Here is a 22,446-nt window from a genome sequence, read left to right on the forward strand (position 1 = left end):
AGGTCCCTGTGTGAAGGGCCCGTTGGCGGGCCTGGCCCTCCCTCCCTGTGTGTGCTGGGCACAGCTCCAAGCTGCCTCGCTGGGGACCAGCCTCAGGTCTCTACCTGGGACCCAGCATCCTTGGCTCTAAGTGCCCGTCACCTGCTCACACCCCAGCCGCACACTCACCCCAGGACTCTGACATCACCTCCCCTCGACCAATGGGCAGAGCCCAGCAACGTGTGAGGATGTGAATGTCAGCTACCTCCCCCACCCCGCCCTGTGGTTGAAAGATGCTCTAACAGGAAGCGGGTTTGGGGCGCTGCGCTGCTTCCTGCCCTCCGGGCTGAGCAGGCTGAGGGGCAAGTGCCAGGTCGGCCACGAGACAGTTTTGTGCCGGGGTCCTGGCAGCTTCCTCTTCCACCACCACTTCCTCGCGGCCGGAGCCCCAGAGTCAGGAGCTGCTGCCTGTTGCCCAGGCCGCCTCCACCCCCAGTTCGGAGCCCTGCCCCCTGGGCTGGGCCAAGCCCGCAGGCTGGCTAGGACTTTCCTGGGGGACCCGTAGGCCAAAGGTTTTGGGGGACGGAGGTGGCTGGGCCAGAGGCCTGGGCTCCAACCATGAAGTCTCGGCAGAAAGGCAAGAAGAAGGGCAGCTCGAAGGAGCGGGTGTTCGGGTGTGACCTGCAGGACCACCTGCAGCACTCGGGCCAGGACGGTAGGCGCTTCAGGAGCGGAGGTGCTCGCAGGGAGAGGGGCTGGGTGCCACCCACCAGGCGATGGGCCGCGAGGCAGGAAGCTGCGTGAAGGCCGGGCCCTCCGTGGGGCAACGGCGGGTCCTTGGGTCTGAATGGAGGGATGGACAAGGGCCTGGGAGAGTCCGAGGAGGCACTAGGGTGGGTCCTGGTGAGGAGAGTGCCCTATGCAGCCTGGCTGGGCCACAGATGAGGGTCCCGGTGGGGACAGCCCCTCCCGTTCTCTGGGACCCTCCTGGTCCCTTTGTGCAAAGGGGAGGGCAGGGGAGGCTGTGGACCTGGGACGCCAGAGAGCAAGGCAGCCTGAGGCCTGGTCTGAAGATGGGTGAAGGGCAGAGGAGGGGTGGGGACTGTCCCCGAGGAGCCCCGAGGGGCCTGGGCCCGCAATGGGGACATGCCGCTCGCTCCCTCTGCTCCCCGGAGCCGCATTTCTCAATTTGGTTGAAATTGAGTACAGGTGTCCTGGCGGCCCCGCCCGGCCTGTTTTGGCAGGTCCAGCTCCTCCCAGAGAAGGGACCGGCTCCCCCCCTCCCCCCCAATCTGTCATTTCCTCTTTGTCCTTCTCTGCTCAGAGCTGTGGCCCCTGCAGTGCAGGGAGGGCCCTGGTTCCTGCTGGCTTCCTGCTCAGGGCCCGCCCGCATCCCCAGACACCTTCTTCCCCTTTTCTCCCCCAGAAGCCTCATCCCCAGGGCTCGGCTAAGGGCACGTCTGGGCCCCAAGGAAGAGTGGGGGGCTGCGGGCGGCTCTCTGGGCCTTTGTCCTCCAGATGGGCCAGAAGGGTTTGTCTGGAGAAGGAGGCTCTGGGCCCAGGGCCCGCGATGAATGGGGCTGAAGTTCCTCCACCCAGTTCTCTGCAAACCCAGTGCCTCCTCCTCATCCTGGCGCTGTCCTTCCCCTGGGGCCCTGCCACCCCCACGCTGAACACTGACCCGCCTCCAGCGTTTTCAGCGGGGGTGGGGGCACGTTCTCGGGATGACAGCCTCTGGGTGCTGGGTCGGATCTCAGTGCCTCCGGAGGGTGAGAGGAGCGCCCCGCACCCCGCAGGACCCACCTGAGCCCTCGGGAGGCGCGATTCGGCACCAGAGTGGCAGTGAGGCCGGGCCCCCAGCCCCGGCAGATGGTGGGGTGAAGGGGAGACACACTGGTGGTGGCTTCTCCAGCCCAAGACCCCGCAGAAAGGAAAGTCCCGCCATGGGGCCTGCGCGGCGAATTCCCCTGAGACGCTCCTTCCCCGTCGGGACACCATCCGGCAGCTTCTCCCAGCTCTTCTCCCAGGGGGTCTCTTCCTCCCCCAAGCCCTCCACTCACCGAGTTCTTTCTTCTACGTTTTCACTGATTTTAGAGAGAGGAAGGGAGAGGGATAGAGAGAGAAGCATAGGTCTGCTGCCTCCTGCATACCCCTGACGGGATCGGGGATCGAGCCTGCAACCCGGGCATGTTCCCTGACTGGGAATCGAACTGTGACCTCCTGGTTCATGGGTGGACAGTCAACCATTGAGCCCCGCCATCCAGGCCTGATCATCATCTCTGATACCTCCCTCGGGTTTCTGACGCTCCAGGGCCTCCTCCACGACCTGTCCTGCCCCTTGGACTCTGCCACCCTCCCTGCTCTGTGACTTGTGCCTCTGACCCCATCGCTTCGATCTCTGGCTCCTCAACCCTCCATCTCTTGGACCCTGTCCTCTCCTCCCTCACCTCCTCGACCCATTTCCTGGTGGCTCTGACTCCCTTGGCTCCCACACGCCTTCTTTAAGGGCCTATTCTGGAGACTCACAATCAGCAGGGGGGCGGGGGGAGGGTCTGCTTGGCTGTAGTTCCTGTGACAAGGCCCTGGGGTTCGGGGCAGCTGGCTCCGTCTGAGCCGTGTGGCCGCCAACAATGCTGGTGCAGCATCAGGCCCCCGAGAGCAGCAGGTCTGACACGGAGAACCCACGTCACTGCATTCAGTGAGGCCGGCATCGGGGCCCTGGGCGGGCACAGGTGCTGAGGGTGGTTGGGAGCCGGGCCAGGACGAAGCCCAGGGAAGGGCGGGGACTGGGTGAAGCATTTAAAGAAGCTCCGCTCTCAGGCCTAGCGGCGTGGAGCTGAGGAGCTGACGCTGAGCCCTCCCCCGGGAGGACATCCCGTACAGGTCGCACCTGTGCCCTCTGACCCTCCAGGCCGGGGTCTGAGGTGCAGGCGGCAGGGGTGTGGACGCAGGGGTGTGGACGCAGGAGTGTGGACGCAGGCGTGTCAGGAGGCTTTAGGATGGTGATGGGTGGATTCATGAGTTCCTTCATTCTGTGCTTCTGTCTTACTGAATTCCACGAAGAACTTGGACTGAATGACTTCCAAAACACAAGCCTTTAGAGAAAGAGTAGGTGACTGAAGGGACAAGAAGAGGAAAGGTAAGATAGGCCCAGACTGCTTCTCAGCTCCTAGTGGCCCCTGGGTGGCCCTGCGCTTCCCGGGGTGAGCGTGGGGGACCCGTCAGGCCGTCTCCCACAGCCCAGAGAAGAGAGAAGCAGGCAAGCAGGCGTGTGGGAGAAGCGCAGAGCGCGGGGGGCCAGGTAATAGGACTCAGTGTTGTATCTTTGGTCTCCAAGAGATGTCACTAGTTCTCATAATTGGTAATTAATTGAGTCATCAATAAGCATTTACTGAACATATGCTATGTCTCAACACTGTGCTAGATGCTGGGGAGGATGTGACTACTTGTCCAAAGGTATAAACACAAGAGAAAGTAGCCATCACGAGGTGCAGTGAGTAGCATGCACAGGCACACAGGGCGCTGGGAGCGGGCACAGGGCTAAGCTGGGCTCGCACTGGAGGCCGTGTGTGAGGTGTGTTTTGAAGAGCGCGTAGGCGTTCACAGGCAGAGTCAGAGGGGAGGGCATTTCCAGGCAAGGGAATAACATGGAATAACAAGGAAGGACATGGTCCCGAGCCTCGTTCAGAGAGCAGCAAAGGGCTGACCCTGGGACCTGATGGGAAACTGGCTGGCACTGAGGCGGAAATGGCAGCCTGGACTCGAGTTGTGAAGGGTCTTATCTCTCACGCTGAAGAGTTTGCATTTTATTCCGTATCTGTAAGGCGAGCAGTGAAGACTGGGGTGCAGGAGGGTGTGTATGTAACACAGGGTTTGAAGCAGGGGATGCTGGGGCTTCGAGGGTTTCCCATGTAGGAGACACCAGGTCACATAACATGAGGAACATCAAGGTGGGTCACATGAGATCTTGTCCTGAAGAAGCTTACCGCCCAGTAACAGGAGGGCAGGGCTTGGGAGACATGGCGCAGCTCTCTGAGCTGATGGAATTCAATCCTGGCTCTAACTGGGTGATCCTGGGTCCTCATTAGTCCTTTGATCCTCAGTTTTCCTATCTGTTAAATGGGGACTAGCTCCACAGTGCGTGGCACATAGGAGCTTCTCTCCTGAACTGACATGTCTGAAGGCCTGTCACTGTTTGTGTACCTTCCTGCGACAGAAGTGATATCCGAGGGAGTGAGTCACAGAGGCCCCGTCAGCCCTGTCCCCATGTCCCCATGTGGTTGGGACGCAGAGGAAAGACTGGCCTTGGGAGTGCATTTATGTAACACTTTCAAACAGATTGCTGGCCCTTTAAGAGTTCTAGAGTGGCCAGCAGTGAGTACAGAGGGAGAATCTGCAGTTCCATGAGGCGGAGCTTACCACGCCCCCCGCCCCCCCAGGCTCTCGCCCCAGGGGTAGGCAGGTGGTGGAGGGCTGGCAGGCTGGAGCTGATGTCTGGTGAGAATCTTTTTGACAAGTTTTATTCCATGGGCACTGCCCTCAGTCTCCCCAACCCCTCCCCGAGGCTTCCCTCTGACCCTGCGAAGGCCTGATTTCTGTGTCTGCCCTGCGTCCCCAGTGCCCCAGGTGCTGAGGAGCTGCGCGGAGTTCGTGGAGGAGTACGGAGTGGTGGACGGCATCTACCGCCTCTCAGGGGTCTCCTCCAACATCCAGAAGCTCCGGTGAGTCGGGCCGTGTGGGGAGGACACAGAGGCCAGGCTCTGTGGAGGGAGGGGCTCCAGGAGAGCCTGCGGAGGAGAGGCCGAGACCACACACTCCCTCTCCCAGGCTAGCGTGTACACACACACACACACACACACACGCACAGGCACACACATGTGCGTGCGCACAGACATACGCACATGACACACACACGCACATGCACAAACACACTCACTCGTGCGCACTCACACACGTGCATACACGGACACATACACATACCATGCACGTGCATACACACATGTGCACACAGGACACACATGCACACACTCTCACACATACACACCGAACTTTTTATTTTTTGAAATATATTTTTATTGATTTCAGAGAGGAAGGGAGAGGGAAAGAGAGAGAGAAACATCAATGAAGAGAGAATCATTGATCTGCTGCCTCCTGCATGCCCCCCACTGGGGATGGAGCTCACACCCTGGGCATGTGTCCTGACTGGGAATCGAACCGTGACTTCCTGGTTCATATGTTGGCTTGGCTATATCTACATTTTTAAAAAAAGATCAGTGTTGCCTGGCCGATGTGGCTCAGGGGTTGAGCGTCGACCTATGAAGCAGGAGGTCACGGTATGATTCCTGGTCAGGGCACATACCTGGGTTGCAGGGTTGCTGGCTTGATTCCCAGTAGGAGTCGTGCAGGAGGCAGCCAATCAATGATTCTCTCTCATCATTGATGTTTCTCTCTCTCCCTTTCTCTCTCTCTCTCCCTTCCTCTCTGAAATCAATAAAAAAAAATATTTTAAAACATAGGTATAATTCTCCTACCATAAAATTCACCACTTAAAGATGCACATTTCAGCCCTAGCCGGTTTGGCTCAGTGGATAGAGCATAGGCCTATGGACTGAAGGGTCCCGGGTTCGATTCTGGCCAAGAGCACATGCGTGGCTTTCGGGCTCCATCCCCAGTGAGGGGTGTGAAGGAGGCAGCCAATCAATGATTCTCTCTCATCACTAATGTTTCTATGTCTCTCTGCCTCTCCCTTCCTCTTTGAAATCAATAAAAATACATATTTAAAAAAATAAAATAAAGATGCACATTTCAGTGGTTGTTATATGTTCACAGGCTGTGCAGCTGTCACCACTCATTTCAGAGCATCTTCTCACTTCCAGCAGCCACGCCATAAGCATCACCCCACCTTCCCTCCCAGCCCCTGGCAGCCACTAGTCTACTTTGGTCTGAATGGATTTTCCTATTCAGCCCATTTCACATAAATGGATCATATAATTGTAAACGTTTGTGTGTGTTTTTTCCCACTTGGCCTGTTTTCAAAGTCCATGCATGTTGTTGCCTGTACTAGTACTTCATTCCCTTTTTATGGCTGAATGATATTCCATGGTGTGGCTTGACTCCATTTGGTTTATTCACTCATCAGTTAGTGGTTGTTTGGGCTGTTTCCACCTGCTGGCTGTTATGAATAACGTGCATAAACATTCATGGACATATGGACGTTGACATATGCTTGCAGTTCTCTAGAGCATGTATACAGGTGTGGAATTGCGGGTCATGTGGTAACTCTATGCTGAACTTTTAAAGGAGCCGCCAAACTGTTTCCACAGCAGTTGCATCATTTTACATTCCCAGGAGGGTCCCCATCGCTCCACCCACTGCCCGCCCAGCACCGTCCTTGGTCACAGCCGTCCTAGCGGCGGTGACATGCATCTCACCTGACCTGCATCTCCAGCAGCCGGTGACCTCGCGCACCGTGTGTGCTTATTGGCTGCTTGCGTGTCTTCTCTGAGAAATGTCTGTTCAAGTCTTTTGTTTGTGTCTTTTGAATTGTAAGAGTTCTTTATATTCTGGGTATCAGACACTCACTCAGTCTGACCTGCAAGCCCATCCTGTGGGCCCGTCCCCTTCTCGGCAGTGCCCTCTAACACACTAGATCTTGTTTTTAATCCTCGTCCAAGGAATGAGGATATTTTTCCCATTGATTTTTAGAGAGTGGGAGGGGGGGGGATGGGGCAGAGAGGAGAGAGAGAAACATCAACGTGAGAGAGACGCGGATTGGTTGCCTCCCACACGCAGCCTGACGGGGGTGGGGGGTGGGGAGTGGGAGTGGGGGCGCAGGGATTGAACCTGCAACCCAGGTACATGCCCTTGACTGGGAATCAAACCTGTGACCCTTCAGCCCAGTCGTCATGGCTCAATGGTTGAGTGTTGAGCTATGAACCAGGAGGTCATGGTTTGATTCCCAGTGTGGGGTGTGCAGGAGGCAGCCGATCAATGACTCTCTTTCATCATTGATGTTTCTATCTCTGTCCCTCTCCCTTCCTCTTTGAAATCAATAAAAATACACTAAAACAACGACAACAACAACAACAAAACCTGTGACCATCTGGTGCCAGGCCTATTCTCTAACCACTGAGCAACACCAACCAGGGCTCAAAAGTTAGTAATTTTGATGTTCAATTTATTTTTTCTTGGGTTGCCTGTGCTTTCAGTGCCATATCCAAGATTATGAAGATGTGCACTTACCTTTTCATGTGAGGTTATACTCACCCATTTTCCACCTCTGTACCCAGATACGGCCAGGCCCGCCTCCCACTTCTATTGGTCCCTACCTCCCCCCCCCCCCGCCCCGCCCATTGCTATGCCTGCAGCCGCTTCGCCACTGTGGACCCTGTCGGCGCACTGAGCCACCTATTCTGCTCACATCTGCCCTGTGCGGCCACCTACACGCCCCAGGTCCTCCTTCCAAGTCCCACACACGTTGCCCCTCACCCCTGTCTGGAGCCATCCCTGTAGCTCCCCCATTTCTCGGCCGCACCCCTGACCACTCTGCACCTCCCCAGGCAGGAGTTTGAGGTGGAGCGGAAGCCAGACCTGCGGCGAGATGTTTACCTCCAAGACATCCACTGCGTGTCCTCACTGTGCAAGGCCTACTTCAGAGAGCTGCCCGACCCCCTCCTCACCTACCGCCTCTATGACAAGTTTGCTGTGAGTTAGAGGCTGGAGTGCCAGAGAGGGCTGAGGGTGGCTGTCCTGGTTTTATTTATTGAGCAGCAGAACCTGGAGACCCTGAGCAGCAGAGGTGTGCCTCCACGCCGCCGCCGCCCCCCCCCCCCGCCCCCACCCGCTAAACCGGGTGGAGAGGCTTCCCAAACACCTGGAACGGCTCCAGGCCCCGGGCACCCATGGGGGGCGGGGGGAGGAGGTCTTCCCGGACCAGGACCCATAGAGGACGCCAGGCAGATGGCAGTGGGCTGTTCAAAGTCACAGGCTATTGAGGGGCACAGCCAAGATTCCCTGCAGGTCTGTGGGTCCCCGACTCTGAGCTCTCCCTGCTGCCCTGTGCATCTGGGCCAGGGTCGGCGTGGGCAGCGCAGCTGTTGCTCAGTTTGCCTCGGAGCTCTGGGGAGGAAGCAGGGCAGGCTGGGCCACTGACCCGCTTCTGGAACCTTCTCCCAATCAGGAGGCTGTGGCGGTGCAGCTGGAACCTGAGCGCTTGGTCAAGATCCTAGAGGTGCTTCGAGAACTCCCCGCCCCAAACTACAGGTGCGTGGGCTGCTCCCCACGTCCAGCCCTGCTCCGGCACAGCCCAGTCCTTCTGCGGGGCCTAGACCTGTCTCTCCCAGCTCCTGGGCCAGTCCCACGCCTGCCCCTGACCTCTGACCCCTGGCCCCTGGCCTCCCTCTGCAGGACCCTGGAATTCCTCATGCGCCACTTGGTGCACATGGCCTCATTCAGTGCCCAGACCAACATGCACGCCCGCAACCTGGCCATCGTGTGGGCCCCCAACCTGCTGAGGTGCGTGCTCCTGTGATCAGCGCCAAGCCCTGCGGGCAGCACAGGCGGGGACTGTGCGGGTGACCGGAGAGGGGATGGGGGTCTCCCGAGACCATGAAGCACAGAAAGATTCAGCATTGCACTGAGTGGGATGCGGCTCAGCCCTCGACACCTCTCTGAGCTCACGCCCAGGTCCCAGTCCAGTGGGTTTCGGGCCAATGTCTTGCGTCCCCTGGGCCTGGAGCATGGGCCTGGCAGTGCGCCTGCGGGGAGGAGGTCGCGCGTCCTGGGGGCAAGTCGCGATAGAGCTTATAACAGATGGCACACAGGCCCCTGGTGGGCGCGGGAAGCAGAGATGCGCTTGGAGGGTGCCGCGGGCTTCCTGGAGGAAGTGGCTTTGAGCCTGGAACCCTGTGTGTGGTGAGGAGGTGGAGAGGGGCTGAGGGCGCAGGGCACAGGTGTGAGGGACCTTCAGGGAGAATCCAGGGAAGGAATCCCCGCCCCATCGGGGTGAGAGTCACTCCCCTCCGCGCAGGTCCAAGGACATCGAGGCCTCGGGCTTCAACGGGACGGCAGCCTTCATGGAGGTGCGCGTGCAGTCCATCGTGGTGGAGTTCATCCTCACACACGTGGACCGGCTCTTTGGGGGCACCGCCCTCTCCGGTGAGTGTCCTCCAGCCCAGCCTGTCACCACTGCCTTGGGAGTCCCGGCGGAGCTGCAGGGGCCTCGGAGGTCGTCCGGGTCAGTCTCCCATTTTGCAGATGAGAAAACTGAGTCTCAGGGAGATGTTGCTGATGGCCTCATGGCGAAGGCCGGGAGATGGCAGGCACAGCCAGGGCGAGCGCAGGCCGCTCCTGCTCTCCATGCCAGCAGTGCGGTCTCTGGCTCACCGCCTGGCTCTCAAGACTAGTGGCTGCTCATTGATCCCCACCCCCACAGGCCAGTGTCCCAGGATCTCTGGCCCCTTTGTCCCTGGAACTCACCCCCCCTTGAGGAGCTAGACCAGGGGCCTCCAGGTCCACCCCTAGCTGGTGAGCGGGCAGGTGTGATGGCGCTGGGTGCCCGGAGCCCTCACTTCTGTTCTTGGTGACGGCTTCCCTCCTTTCCCAGGTGGGGAGCTGGAGAGTGGATGGCGGTCCCTTCCAGGGCTCCGGGCATCAAGCAGCCCCGAGGACCTGATGCCCAGGTCGCTGCCCTACCACCTGCCTAGCGTCCTGCAGGCTGGCGACGGCCCCCCCCCAGCTCCGGCCCTATCACACCATCATTGAGATCACAGAGCACAAGTAAGGCTCCCTCCCGCCCTCCTCCCACGCTGACCTCCAGGCCCACCCCAGTGACCTCTCCGTTCCCTCCAGGAGGAAAGGGTCTTTGAAGGTCAGGAAGTGGAGATCTATCTTCAATCTGGGTCGCTCTGGCCATGAGACTAAGCGGAAATTCCCACGGGGGGCTGAGGACAGGGGTAAGTTTGGGGTGAGGTGGGGGGCGCTCTGGTGTGGGAGTGCCCGGCCCAGGCCTGACACCCCCCTGTCTTGCAGAGGACAAATCTGACAAGGGGACCCTGCGGCCAGCCAAGAGCATGGACTCCCTGAGCGCTGTGGCCGGGGCCAGTGATGGTGAGTGCCGTGTGCCCCGTGGGGGTATGGGCTGTGGTGTTGCCATGGGCCTGCTGGCGTCCGTATAGGGAACCATATCTGGGCGGGTGTCTGTAAGGGAGTAACAGTGTTATGACTAAGACCATTGTGTGTGCATTTGTGTGTGCTGCTCACTGATTTCAAAAATAGGTACTATTTCTACATCACAAAAATGTGTAATATTATATGCCAGCCATAATGCTGGCCGCCAGGTTTATAGTGTTTTCTCTTGTTCCATGGTGTGTTCACTCGAGCACATGCAGACGCCGTGGCGTGTCGGGTTACCTGTGACCTGCTGGCCGTGGGAGGTTGGCGGTTGTGGCCAGGGGACGCGGGGCATGGTGCCTGCCGGCTGTCCTCCAAGGCTCCAGGACACAGGGAGGCGCTGTGCTGGGCCGGAGCGTCCTGGTGCCGTCCGGCCGCTGAGGCTGCTGCCCTCTCTCTTGCAGAGCCAGAGGCGCTCCTGGTGCCCAGCAGCCCCCAGCCAAGCCCCCTGGTGCCTGAGAGCTTGGAGGATGATTCTGCGGAGGCAGCAGAGGGTGAACCGGAGCCCGAGGCAGGGGCCCTGGGCAGCACCAATTCCGAGCCAGGAACGCCGCGCGCCGGGCGGTCAGCGGCCCGTGCTGGGGGCGGCAGCCGGGCCGAGCGCTGTGCTGGCGTCCACATCTCAGACCCGTACAACGTCAACCTCCCACTACACATCACCTCTATCCTCAACGTGCCTCCAAACATCATCTCTAACGTCTCCTTGGCCAGGCTCACCCGTGGCCTGGAGTGCCCTGCCCTACAGCCCCGGCCAAGTCCCGCTTCTGGCCCCTGCCCAGGCCCCGGCCCCCCAGGTGAGGACCTGGGACAGGGAGTGGGGGCTAGACCCTCCAGCTGAAGCTCTGATGCCGGGGTGGGGGCGGGGGGCGGAGGGGGGGGGCAGCGGGCAGAGGCCTCAGGCCTTGGGCTTTGGGTGGTCACCTTCACTTGCCCCTGGTTCAAGGTGGGGGGAATCCAGTCATTCACTTGAAATCTCTGGTAAGAGGATCCCTCCTACACCCGAGGGTGGGGTCTGGGTCAGACACAGGCAGGGGGGACGAAGGACAGGTAGCACTGAGCCACAGCATCAGCACTAACGGACAGCTGACACCTCCTGGGGGACATTGCGTGCCAAGTGTTGTGTGAAGGACACCGTGGTGCCCGCGTAGTCCACCTTCTCACATGCTGTGACCAGGCCTTGCTGGCCTCTCGGGGCACCGTGGCGGCAGCTCAGCGGAGCCCAGCACTGCTTCAGGTTGAGCGGCAGAGCTGGCTGAGCTTTGCTTGGAACTCGTTCCACAGTGTCACCCACAAGAAGGGCGCAGCATCGGGCAGGGGCTACAAGCCATGGCTGTGGAGTCCGTGTGGGACCAAATGTGTCTGCCACCTGTGTGGCCTGGGCCAACTGTTCATCCCTGAGTCTCAGGCTCCTCATGTGTAACAGGGCGACCAGGCCCTGTGATGTAGGTGCTTTATGGGGAAAGAAGGTGAATCGCATGGTGCCGGGCACCTGGTAGGAACTCAGCGCAGGCGGCTGTAAGCCAATAGTTTGGAATATTGGTCTGAAAGGATAGCCACGTGGGGGTCTGGGCTGGGAGTATGGGCCTCCGTAGCAATGCTGGAAAGGCCGCCTTGGAGAGGGTCAGGGCTGGCCGTGACCTTTGTGTTCCTGGGGCTACCTCTCTTCTAACAGATGAGAAGTCCGAGGCAAGTCCAGCCCCAGGCCCCCTGGCTGACTCCGGCCCAGCAGCCTTGGCTCCTGCCCTGGAGGACTGCCTGTCCCAGGAGGTGCAAGACTCCTTCTCCTTTCTGGAGGACTCCAGCAGCTCAGAGCCTGAGTGGGTGGGGGCGGAGGAAGGGGAGACGGCCAAGGCAGGAGCAGCAGGAGCAGCAGGAGCAGCAGGAGCAGGAGCAGCCTTCTCCCCTGGGGAGGACGACCCTGGGATGGGCTACCTGGAGGAGCTGCTGAGAGCGGGGCCTCAGGTAAGGAGGAGCCTGCTGGGTTGGGGTCGTGAGGGGTCCAGAGGGCAGGCAGGACCCCGGGTCCTGAGCCACTGCTGTGCCCACAGGTGGAGGAGTTCTCCGTGGAGCCCCCCCTGGATGACCTGTCTCTGGATGAGGCACAGTTTGTCCTGGCTCCCAGCTGCTGTTCCCCGGACTCCACGGGGCCTGGGCCTGAGGCAGAGGAGGATACCGGGGAAGAAGTCTTCCTGAGTGCCTATGACGACCTCAGTCCTCTTCTGGGGCCCAAACCCCTGGCCTGGGAGGGTCCGGGCAGTCTGGAGGCTCTGGGACAGGCTGAGCGGGTGCAGGCATGCTGGGAAGTTGAGGAGGACAAGGAGACGGAGCATGGCAGCAGAGGGGACATCAGGGAGGAGGCTGAGGGGAGCCCAGAGAACAAGGCGGAGGCTGGAGAGGCAGGAGAAGGCGGGGAGGCTGAGGGGGGCCCAGAGAGGGTGGTCAACTTGAGGGAAGAAAGTGGGGGGGAGACAGAGGCCAAGGAAGAGTCCGGAGGTTGGCAGGAGGGTGAGAGCATGGAGGCAGCTAAGGGTGTGGAGCGAACAGGAGAGCCAGGTGAAGACAAGAAGAAAACAAAGACTGAAAGACAGGAAGAGGCTGAGGAAGGAGAGGAAGCTCTGGTGGAAGCTGGAAGGGACCTGGAGCAGGGGGCCCAGGAGGTGCCAGCTGCTGGGGAGAGCTGGGAAGTTGTCCACACACCAGTGGCCAAGGAAGACAGAGAGGATGAGGGTAAAGTAAGAGGGCAGAGGGAGAACAGAGACCAAGAAGCCAGAGCAGACCAAGGAGATGGTGAAGACAGCGCAGAAGCAGCCGAAGGAGGAGCAGCGGAGGCCAGCAGGGAGCGGGAGAGCGGGGATGGAGAGGCGGAGGGAGAGCAGAGGGCTGGAGGAGGCCATCGAGAGGGGGGCTTCCTCCTCCCAGGGCTGCATGCAGTGTCCCTAGAGGTTGACGATGCCAAAGAGGGCAGTGCCCAGGCCTCTGAGACCCAACAGGCAGCCCCACAGCCACCCCGGCCAGAGGAGATGGAGCCTGAGGGGCAGCCCAGTCTAGAGGGCTGCCATATGTGCCCCTGTCCCCTTAGCTCAGCTGGCAGCGTGGGCATGCGCCTGGCCTCCACCCTGGTTCAGGTCCAACAGGTCCGCTCTGTGCCGGTGGTGCCCCCTAAGCCACAGTTTGCCAAGATGCCCAGTGTAATGTGTAGCAAGATCCATGTGGCACCTGCAAACCCATGCCCAAGGCCTGGCCGGCTGGATGGGACTCCTGGGGAAAGGGCCCGGGGATCCCGGGCCTCCCGCTCCTCTTGGAGGAATGGAGGCAGTCTTTCCTTTGATGCTGCCGTGGCCCTGGCCAGGGACCGCCAGAGAACGGAGGCGCTGGGGGTGTGGCCGACCCAGACCTGTCCCGGGAGCGAGGACTACAGCCTCATCCCCAGAACCTCTCCCTGTAGCATGATCCCTGCCCATTCCCCGCGGCCCCTCAGCTGCCTAGAGCTCCCACCGGAAGGCACAGAAGGGTCTGAACCCCGGAGTCGGTTTAGTCTGCCCCCCCGAGAGCCCCAGCCTCCTCAGCCCCTTTCGCCCCCACAGCGCCGATCCTATGCATTTGAAACACAGGCTGACCCTGGACGTGTGAGGGACTATGATTAGCACCAGAGCACTGGGCAAAGGGGCCAGTAAGTTGTCTTCAATCTCTGGGGACCTGACTAGCTGTCTCCTCAGCCTGAGCAGCGGTGGTACCCCGCTCTTTAGGCTTTGGCCCCCCGACTCCTCGGGGACTGTGGGGGGCAGTCTGGTGGGTTTGCCTGCACTTGTCTCCGACACAAAGCACCTCTCCCTTAGGAGCTTCCCAGGAAAGTCACCATGAGCCTGTTCCTAGGGAGTGAGGCCATTGCCGGAGGGTGGGCAGGCACCCCAGCGGCTTCCCAAGGGCAGAGTGAAGGCGGGGAGGGCAGGCCCGGGCGGAGCCTGGTGCGCACTCTGTGGCTGTCTGGTCCCGGGGCGTTCTCCACCCGGTGGCCCGCCTGGCCCACCTGCCCAGGTCAGGAGAACCAGCCCGGAAGCACCTGGGACCTCAGTGTCGGTGGGCGGGTCCGGCTCCGGCTCCGCCAGCCCCTGCACCGCCGGCCTCCGCGCTGAAGGAAGAGCGGCCTCCTGCCGATCGCTGGGCCTTTTCCTTTGAAACAACTTCCTCCTCTTTCAGGGAAGGGAACGGCGTCACTCAGACCCTGGCCCGCGTCTCTATTCTCACAAGGGCCCGTGTTTTAGAATAAAAGCTGTGTTTTCACATGCGGAGTGTGCAGTTTCATGATTCTTACTGAAGTCTTGGGTGACAGGTCACATAATTTCATGTCGGGCCAATCCTTGCCTTTGGGCTGCTCGGGCTCGGTCGTTGCCATGGAGACCTGCGGCAGGAAACGAGCTGGGCTCGGGCGTCAGGAAACGGGAAGAGAAACTGACATTGGCGTCACTGCCCGCAGGGACGGGTGTCCTCCGTCCTTTATGCTGCTCCTTCCCCTGCCAGTTAGCTCTGTGCGGCTGGGCTCCGCATTCACAGCCGAGGAAACCAAGGCTAACGAGGCCCCCGACTGCCGGGGTCTCAGAGGCAGGTCTGCGACCCGAGTCTGGACTGCTCCCCTCGGCCCGACATCGCGCTCCGCGAGTCCACGGAGGCAGTGCTGACTGCCGAGGAGGATCGGGGTCCCTCTCGTGGTGGAAGCCTCGGGTCCCGAGCGAGCGCCAGGGACGCTAATACTAAGGTGCGCAGCCGGCGGAAGTGCGCCCGAGGGAGGCGCCCCCCGGAAACGCTCCAGGGAGGGGTCCTGACGCCCTTATCAAAGATGGCGCCGCCGATCGACGTTCCCTCCCCCCCCCCCCGTCCCTCCCTGGAACTAAACAGGAAGGCCCCATCCATCAGGAAGAGGCCGAACGAGTTAGTCGTATTCCTCCCGTCCTGCTGAAGCGCCTCGGCTTTCAGCGTCGTGCTTCTGGGATCCCGGGGAGTCGCACCTTTCAACCCTCATCAAGGTGGAGCTGGCGGAAGTGAGACGCTTAGAGGCGGGGCGGGTGGGGAGGGGCGGGGCCACTTCCGCCCCGCACCAGCATGGCTGCCGGCCAGGCGCGCATGCGCGGCTGTCCATGGAGCCCCCAAGACAGAGGATCCCTGTCCCGGAGAGTCGGCGGCTGAGGCGGGTGAGTGCCGGACGGGCCGGGGCCGGGGCCGGGCCGCGCCGGCAGGAAGGGCAGCCGAGACTGCTCATCCGTCGCTCGGGCCGGGGAAGTCCCGGGAGGAAGCCTTTGTTTGGGGCGGGGCCGCGCCTGGCTCTTTATCTCCGGCCCGCACGTCCCGCCTCCGCGCCGGGCCAAGCGCCGCGCCTGCGGTGCGCTGGGGGCTGCGGGCGGCGCCCCCCGGCGTGGCTGGGCTCCGGGCCCCCCCGCTCTGTCGTCGTCCCTTTGTACCCTCCGAGCACCGCCCTGCGGGCCTCCCCGCCGAGCGTGCGCGCCGCCGCCGGCCCGGTCCCCGCGTCGCGCCCTCCGCGCGCCCGGGAAATGCTTCCGGACGCCCGCTGAGCGCGGTGACCGCGGCGGGGCCTCGGAGGCCGTCCTCGCTGCTGCCTCCACCGCCTCGTCCCGCGCCCGCCTGGTGCCCGGGGCACTGGCCGCGCGGGCTCGGGGCGGGCAGGTGGGTGGTCCCGCCGCCGTGCGATTCCCCGTGGGGACCACGACCTTCGCGCAGCGCTGCTTCCCCCCCCCCCCCCCCCCCGACGGTTTCGCTTTCAGTTCCCGTTTTTTGGAGAACACTTTCCTTGTATCCGGGCTTTCCAAGGCTCATCGCTGAAGACTCTCCTTGGATGGGAAAGGTTTGGGGGACTATTGGGTAGAGAATTTACCAAAAAGTTTCCCCTTTCTCGCCGGGACGATTTCATTGCTCAGCGCGCGGTTTCCTGCCCCCCGGCTGCGTGTCTGGCCCGCGGCAGGCCCCTCGGATGTCTCTTCCCTAAGATCCCGGCCTCGAGTTTTCTCCCTTCCTGCCCAGGCTCCTTGGATTTGGAGGTGTCGTGGCAACATTTTGGCAACTGTGTCGTTCTAGCTTCGTGAATGAGATACATGGGGTTGGAGAGGATACATCGGGGCTTTAAATGGATGCACTTGTGCTTTTGGGTCTTTAACAAACAACACACATCTGGACACCAAAACAAGGGCCTGTCAGTGTAATGGGTCTCAAAGGCCAGGTCTGGTATTTAGGGTTCGTTTGGGGGGTTCTCCCAGGGCAGTGGCTTCTGGTTTCCCTCCTGGATCTGAGAACAGAAATTTGTTGGCACTCAGCTCGGCGGTGGCTGAGCAGCTGGAAGAGGCATCAGCGTCAGTGGTCCTGTGGTTTTGTTTGTGTTTTTTTAAAATATGTTTTTATTGATTTTTTTTAGAGAGAGAGGAATAGAGAAATAGAAACATCGATGAGAGGAACATCATTGATTGGCTGCCTCCTACCCACCCCCAACTGGGGACCCAGCCCACAACCTGGGCCTGTGCCCTGAACAGGAATCAACCCGGCGACCTTTTGGTTCCAGGGTCAGCCGTGGAGCGAGCCCCACAGGCAGGCAGCCCTGTGGGTGTGAAGATGGTGTTCTCTTGGCTCTTCCTGACCCCCAGGTCATTGCAGATCACAGTAGCTGTGACCCTCACCTGCCACGCTGCCCGTGCCATTATTCCCTCCCCCAGGAGTGAAGTGACGCGGGAGGCAGGGAGGCTGCGAGTGGAGCTGCTTTTTCAGTCACTTGCAGCCCATTCCTCAGCATCAGGATAGAGGAAGCTGACTGTCCCCTGCAGAAATGGGGTTATGTTCCTGGCTGTGTCTTCATGGAGCCTAAGTTTTAATATGGAGGCTGTTCAGTTTCCTAGAGTCACTGCAAACTCCTGTTTTCTGCCAGGACTTAACACTCAGGCCAGTGAGGCAGGAGATACGAAGACTTCCAAAGAAGGGCCCGTTCCTTGGATGTGCCGCCTCACAGAGAGATGAAGGGGTGAGTGAAGACGAGGTGGAGGTGGGGTGGGGGATGGGAGGCCTGGGAGCAGGTGCTGCCTCTGGAGTCAGGCAGACCTCGATTCAGGTCCCAGCTCCTGAGTCACTTGCTGGCTGTGTGTGATTGGGTTTCCTGTCTATAAAACGCAAGCACTGCTGCCCGCCTCGTAGTGCTGTTCTTAGCATGAGATGGGTGCTGCCAGCTCAGTGCCAGCTCAGTGTCTGTACATAAGAAACAGCAAATTCCAATCTAGCCTAGTGTCTGTTGGGAATGCCAGTGAGTTTCGGCCCATATGTTCCTGAGCCAGTGAGCTTTCCATGCACTTCTTCCCTTATCCTAACCCTTTGTCCCTTCACAAACAGGCAGCAGAAAACAGCTGAGACGGAAGAGGGGACAGTGCAGATCCAGGAAGGTGAGTGGCAGAAAGAGAAGTGAGTGGGACCAAGAGCCCATCATGGCCTTTCCCTCCCCTGTGGCATCTGTGCGCCTTTTCCTCTGACGACAGGCAAGTGAAATGGGGAGGAAGGCAGCAGCACTTAGAGTCTTCCTTGCTCCTTGAATTCAGGTGCAGTGGCAACTGGGGAGGACCCAACCAGTGTGGCTATTGCCAGCATTCAGTCATCTGCCACCTTCCCTGACCCCAACGTCAAGTACGTCTTCCGAACTGAGAATGGGGGCCAGGTAAAGGAGGGGGCCAGGTGGCTGCAGGTGTTACCTGGGTTGGGATAGAGGGAGGTAACTGAGCCTGTCATGTGGAGACCTGGCTTGGAGGATGAGGTGAAGATGTGGACTGTTGGGGGGTTGGATTTGGAATAGAGGTAGGTATGAAGTAGGGCCATTTTGAAACCTCCATATGGGGATAGACGGGGGAGCGGCTGGGTTGCAGTTCCGAAGGACTCTTGGGGCCCTGTCTAGGAGAAACTTTGCGAGGGGCCCTGGAGCCCTAGCACTTACCCTCTTGTCCTCTCTTCTCCTCCTTCTCCTTTCCTCCCTGCTTTCTAGGTGATGTATAGGGTGATCCAGGTGTCTGAAGGGCAGCTGGATGGCCAGACCGAGGGAACTGGTGCCATCAGTGGCTACCCTGCTACTCAGTCCATGACCCAGGTACGGGAGGGGAGGGGGGACTAGGACTCTGCAGAGGGAGATGAGGCAGGGAAGGAGTGGGATGGGGAGGCCAGGGGTGGCAAGGCATCTTGCTCCCTGTCCCCAGACACTCTGGACCCTCCCCCCTTCCCTCAGGGTTAGCAACAGCAGCAGAGTTCCCTGGGGAGGATCTGATGGTCACTGGACTCTGTCCTCTTGGTGTCCTTCTAGGCGGTGATCCAGGGTGCGTTCACCAGTGACGATGCAGTTGACACAGAGGGGACGGCCGCTGAGACACACTATGCTTACTTCCCTGGCACTGCCGTGGGCGACGGGGCGGCAGGGACCACGGCAGGGAGTGCAGCGGCTGTTGTCACCACCCAGGGCTCGGAGGCACTGCTGGGACAGGCCACCCCTCCTGGCACCGGTGAGATGCTGTGTGAGGGGCTGGTTGCAGGGCAGGAGGGGCGGTGGGACATGCTGGGCAGTTGTCCCTGAGGGCTAGGCAGGCAGGGAGTGTGGGACCCTCCTCAGCAGGAGGAAGTTTGTCCTTTTTGATTGTTTGTTTGTTTATTGTCTTTTTCTGCCCTTTTTATTTTTACTTACTATTTAAGAAAAATTTTTTATTGATTTCAGAGAGGAAGGGAGAGGGAGAGAGACAGAAGAGAGACATATCAATGATGAGAGAGAATCATTGATTGGCTGCCTCCTGCATACTCCCTCCTCCTGGGGATTAAACCCAAAACCCAGGCATGTGCCCTGATCTGGAGTCAAACTGATCTCATGGTTTATAGATTAACGCTCAACCACTGAGCCACACTGGCTGGCAGAAATTTGCCGTTTTTAGAGGAGGGTCCCAGGGCCTTGGCCTCAGAGCTCGCTGAGGTTCCTAGTCCCATGTGCTAACGACCTACCCGAACCCTCCCAGGTCAGTTCTTCGTGATGATGTCACCACAGGAAGTGCTGCCGGGAGGAAGCCAGCGCTCCATTGCCCCCAGGACCCACCCTTACTCCCCGTGAGTAACCCTGTTCCTTCTCAGTTACCACAAGTGCCAGATCTTGTGTGATTCCTACCCCAAGTGCCAATCTGACTTTTTGACCTTCATCACTTGGCTGCCCTGGGCTCCATGGTCAGGAAGTCAGAAGCTCCCCGGACGACGCGGGATGAAAAACGCAGGGCTCAGCATAATGAAGGTGGGTGCGCTTGGGGGCGACGCTAGGAGCTGTCTGGTGGGATTGCGGACAGCTGTGGTGTGTGAGGGGAAAGTCAGCTAACTTCCTGGGCCTGTGGCGAGCACAGGCTGAGTGACCTTGTCCTCACTGTTCCCACAGTGGAGCGGCGCCGCCGGGACAAGATCAACAACTGGATCGTGCAGCTGTCCAAGATCATTCCAGACTGCTCCATGGAGAGCACGAAGTCAGGCCAGGTCAGGGGCCTGGGCGGCAGGCGCCTGTGTCCCGGGGCTGCACACAGCAGTCACCCTTTCTTCTGAGGGTTCTTAGGGGAAAGTAAGGCCGAGAGAGTGAACTGCTTTGGAAAGCAAGTGGGTATCTTGTAGTCCAGCTCTCGTTCTGTTGGTCTTTCCTGCAGAGTAAAGGGGGGATTCTCTCCAAAGCCTGCGATTACATCCAGGAGCTGCGGCAGAGCAATCACCGGTTGTCTGAGGAGCTGCAAGGGCTGGACCAGCTGCAGCTGGACAACGAAGTGCTTCGCCAGCAGGTCAGCTTCCTGTCCCAGTGAGCCCTCTCAGACCCCGAAGCCACTGAGCCCTGTTGGGACTCTACCCTTCATTTTCTATAGACAGGCTTGTCTTTTCCCCTTCACCAGCGGATGTCGGAATAAGTTCAGGGACTTCCTGTTCCCTTTTTGCCTCCTTCTCCTGTCAGGTGGAAGACCTCAAGAACAAGAACCTGCTGCTCCGCGCACAGCTGCGGCACCATGGGGTGGAGGTGGTCATCAAGAATGACAGCAGCTGACTTGGGTCCCTGTGGTGGAGCGGCAGGAAGCCTGGAGCAGCAGGCTCCCCGTGCCGTTCCTTCCCTGCCCATTTCTGGCACGAGACTGGGAGGTTCAGAAGGTGTGTCGGGCAGCAGCCTGCAGGGTGCGAAACACGGACGAACACTGGCTGACAGCCTGGTGCGCACTCGGTGTCCGTGCGGATGCTGGACACACCCAGTGGGCCTGCCTGGTGCCTGCTGATGTGACGCCTGGCTGCCCGGGACCCGGGGCTTTCGGTCCCCCCTTCCCCGGAGCTCGGGGTGCACCTGAGGACGCCAGGGGACAGGCTTCAGCAAGACACGGGGGAGGAGCAGTGGCCGCTGCTGCAGAAGGTTGGGCAGCAGCTGAGACTGACGCAGACGTCCAGGGAGAACCATAGGCAGGGCCCACGTGGGCTTTGCCCCTTGTGGGGACGGTTCCCCCCTTTTTTTTCAAACATAAAATGTTCAGAGCCGCAGTCAACACCTGTTCGTCCTTTTGTGGGCCCCAGGGCGGAAGGGGGGGGCACGCTGCGCCTTGACCAGTGAGGCCTGGGCGGGGACTGGGGTGGGTGCTGCTGCTGGCTTAGGAGTCCAGCTCAGACCTGGCCCAGACCCGCGGGTTTCTAGGGCAGGTGCCCGGGGGCGGGGTGGGAGGCGGCGCCTCGCTTCCGGTTCCGGTCGGCTCCCGGAGGGTGGGAGGGACGCTGCGGGCTGGCCAGGCGCGCGCCATGGCCGCAGGTATCGTGGGGTCGGGGGGGCCGCGTCGTGCCCTCCTGGCCCCTGGGGCGCGCGGGGCCCGGCCCCCCAGGCTTCCGCCCTCCCCACCGCTGCGCCCACAGTCTCGCTCCTGGCCGAGGGCCGGGCCCGGCTTGTCGAGATGAGGTCTCGGGGGGAGGCGGCCGCGGGAACCGTCCCCGGGGAGCTCCACACCCAGGTACGGGACTTGCAAGGGCGCCCGCGGGTTGTGGACCCAGGGGGTCTCGGCTAAGAGGCGCGGGAGGCCCAGTGCGGGGTCCTGAGTTCCCGTCCCCCAGCCTCCCCTCCGGGTGACGGGGTGGGGTCCCCGAGGCGGGGCCCCGGCCCTGCCCGCCCTCAGTCCTGAGTTCCGGCGCGGCGGGGGCGGTACCACAGGTGCTGTTTTGGGGCTCCTTGGGGACCCAGTCCTCCAGGCCCCGCCTCTGAGCGGAGGTGGCCAGCGCAGCCCCCTCCGAGCCCCCCTGCCGGTGTGTGAGTTGGGAAGAGCTGCGGATGGACCTGGGCTTCCGGGCTCTACTCCGCGGAGAAACCGAGGCTGGGAGATGCGAGCTTCATTTTCTTCTGTCAAATGGGCAAGCGGGGCTTGCAGGCCACGCAGCTGGCCCGGGGGCTTGGCCACAGAGGGTGGGGGGGTGGGTGCTGCTGGGCCCTAGCGGCCCGCCCGCCTGTGCTCACCCCCGCCCCCCTCCGCCGGCTCGCAACTCCGCCGCCACTCCGCCGGGCCTGTAGGGAGCGGCTCCAGACCGGGGGCGGGGCAGGTGGCCGGTCCGTCCCGAGCTCCTCTGGGAAGGGAGGGCAAGCACCAAATAAAGAGCATTTAATCTAAGCATCGGGCGCATTTAATTTTCAGTTCTATTGAAAACAGTTCTAATCTTTAGACCTCAGTTCAGCCCTGGGTCATTCTTCAGTGTTCGGCCTCCCCACCCACTCCACCCTCACCCCCACCTCCAGCAATTTCCTAAGACTACAGTTCTCTTTCTAGAACAATTGTTTTCAGTCCAGAATGCACATCACAATCACCTAAGAGCTAGGGGGGAAAAAGCTTGGATCCTAATCCTAGATTTGGAATCTCGGAGGTGGGGCCTGGAACCCCCAAGTGAGCCCCGCAAGTGATTGCACTCTGCAGTGAAGAGAGAACCACTGCTCTAGGCTAGAGGTCCCAGACTCAGTCCCACGGCCTCCCTGCCGTGGCCATTCACTTAGATATTGTCTATGGCTGCTTTTGTACAAAAACAGCAGAATGGTTGTAACAAACAATGTGTCCTTCGAAACCTAAAGTTTTTACTATTTAGTTCTTTCTAGGAAGTTTGCCTACCCTTGCTCTAGACCAGCTATTTTCAACCGGGTGCCACGAGAATGTTTAACACATTCAGTACCTGACTAGTCAGGGCACTGACCTCTTTTCTCTTAGATGTCAAATAAAAAAATGACAACAGCCAACACAACAATAGCTGTCTGGTGTG

At 60.3% G+C, this 22,446-nt stretch overlaps 3 protein-coding genes across 8 annotated transcripts; all 3 read left to right on the forward strand.

The window, feature by feature from the left end:
* Window positions 1-353: 353 nt before the first annotated feature.
* Window positions 354-14,430, forward strand: ARHGAP30 (Rho GTPase activating protein 30). Its single transcript, XM_070397291.1, is given in 13 exon segments — window positions 354-694; window positions 4,598-4,700; window positions 7,539-7,683; window positions 8,159-8,241; window positions 8,386-8,493; window positions 9,008-9,135; window positions 9,584-9,705; window positions 9,707-9,756; window positions 9,829-9,932; window positions 10,009-10,086; window positions 10,554-10,943; window positions 11,822-12,111; window positions 12,198-14,430. Coding segments are annotated over 13 exon segments (3,294 nt in total). The 5' UTR covers window positions 354-597; the 3' UTR covers window positions 13,794-14,430.
* Window positions 14,431-15,247: 817 nt separating this feature from the next.
* USF1 (upstream transcription factor 1) lies at window positions 15,248-20,703 on the forward strand. Of its 6 annotated transcripts, none has more exons than XM_070397292.1 (11): window positions 15,248-15,335; window positions 17,072-17,164; window positions 17,527-17,576; window positions 17,730-17,845; window positions 18,167-18,268; window positions 18,479-18,674; window positions 19,176-19,263; window positions 19,383-19,441; window positions 19,580-19,674; window positions 19,839-19,967; window positions 20,135-20,703. In XM_070397292.1, exons 2-11 carry the CDS (start codon window positions 17,157-17,159, stop codon window positions 20,222-20,224), a joined length of 933 nt encoding a protein of 310 aa, XP_070253393.1. In that variant the 5' UTR covers window positions 15,248-15,335; window positions 17,072-17,156; the 3' UTR covers window positions 20,225-20,703. The 6 variants fall into 6 exon arrangements, with proteins under 6 accessions (XP_070253393.1, XP_070253396.1, XP_070253395.1 ...); XM_070397295.1 differs by lacking the exon at window positions 15,248-15,335 and adding an exon at window positions 15,684-15,825; XM_070397294.1 differs by lacking the exon at window positions 15,248-15,335 and adding an exon at window positions 15,897-16,003.
* On the forward strand, window positions 20,408-21,809 carry TSTD1 (thiosulfate sulfurtransferase like domain containing 1). Its single transcript, XM_070395996.1, has 3 exons — window positions 20,408-20,448; window positions 20,855-21,191; window positions 21,468-21,809. The coding sequence occupies exons 1-3, from the start codon at window positions 20,408-20,410 to the stop codon at window positions 21,807-21,809; spliced, it is 720 nt and encodes a 239-aa protein (XP_070252097.1).
* The last annotated feature ends 637 nt before the right edge of the window (window positions 21,810-22,446 follow it).

The sequence above is a fragment of the Myotis yumanensis genome, unplaced genomic scaffold (genome assembly GCF_028538775.1).
Source record: "Myotis yumanensis isolate MYYU_CA2020_CCGP unplaced genomic scaffold, mMyoYum1.0.hap1 SCAF_17, whole genome shotgun sequence".
NCBI lineage: Eukaryota > Metazoa > Chordata > Mammalia > Chiroptera > Vespertilionidae > Myotis > Myotis yumanensis.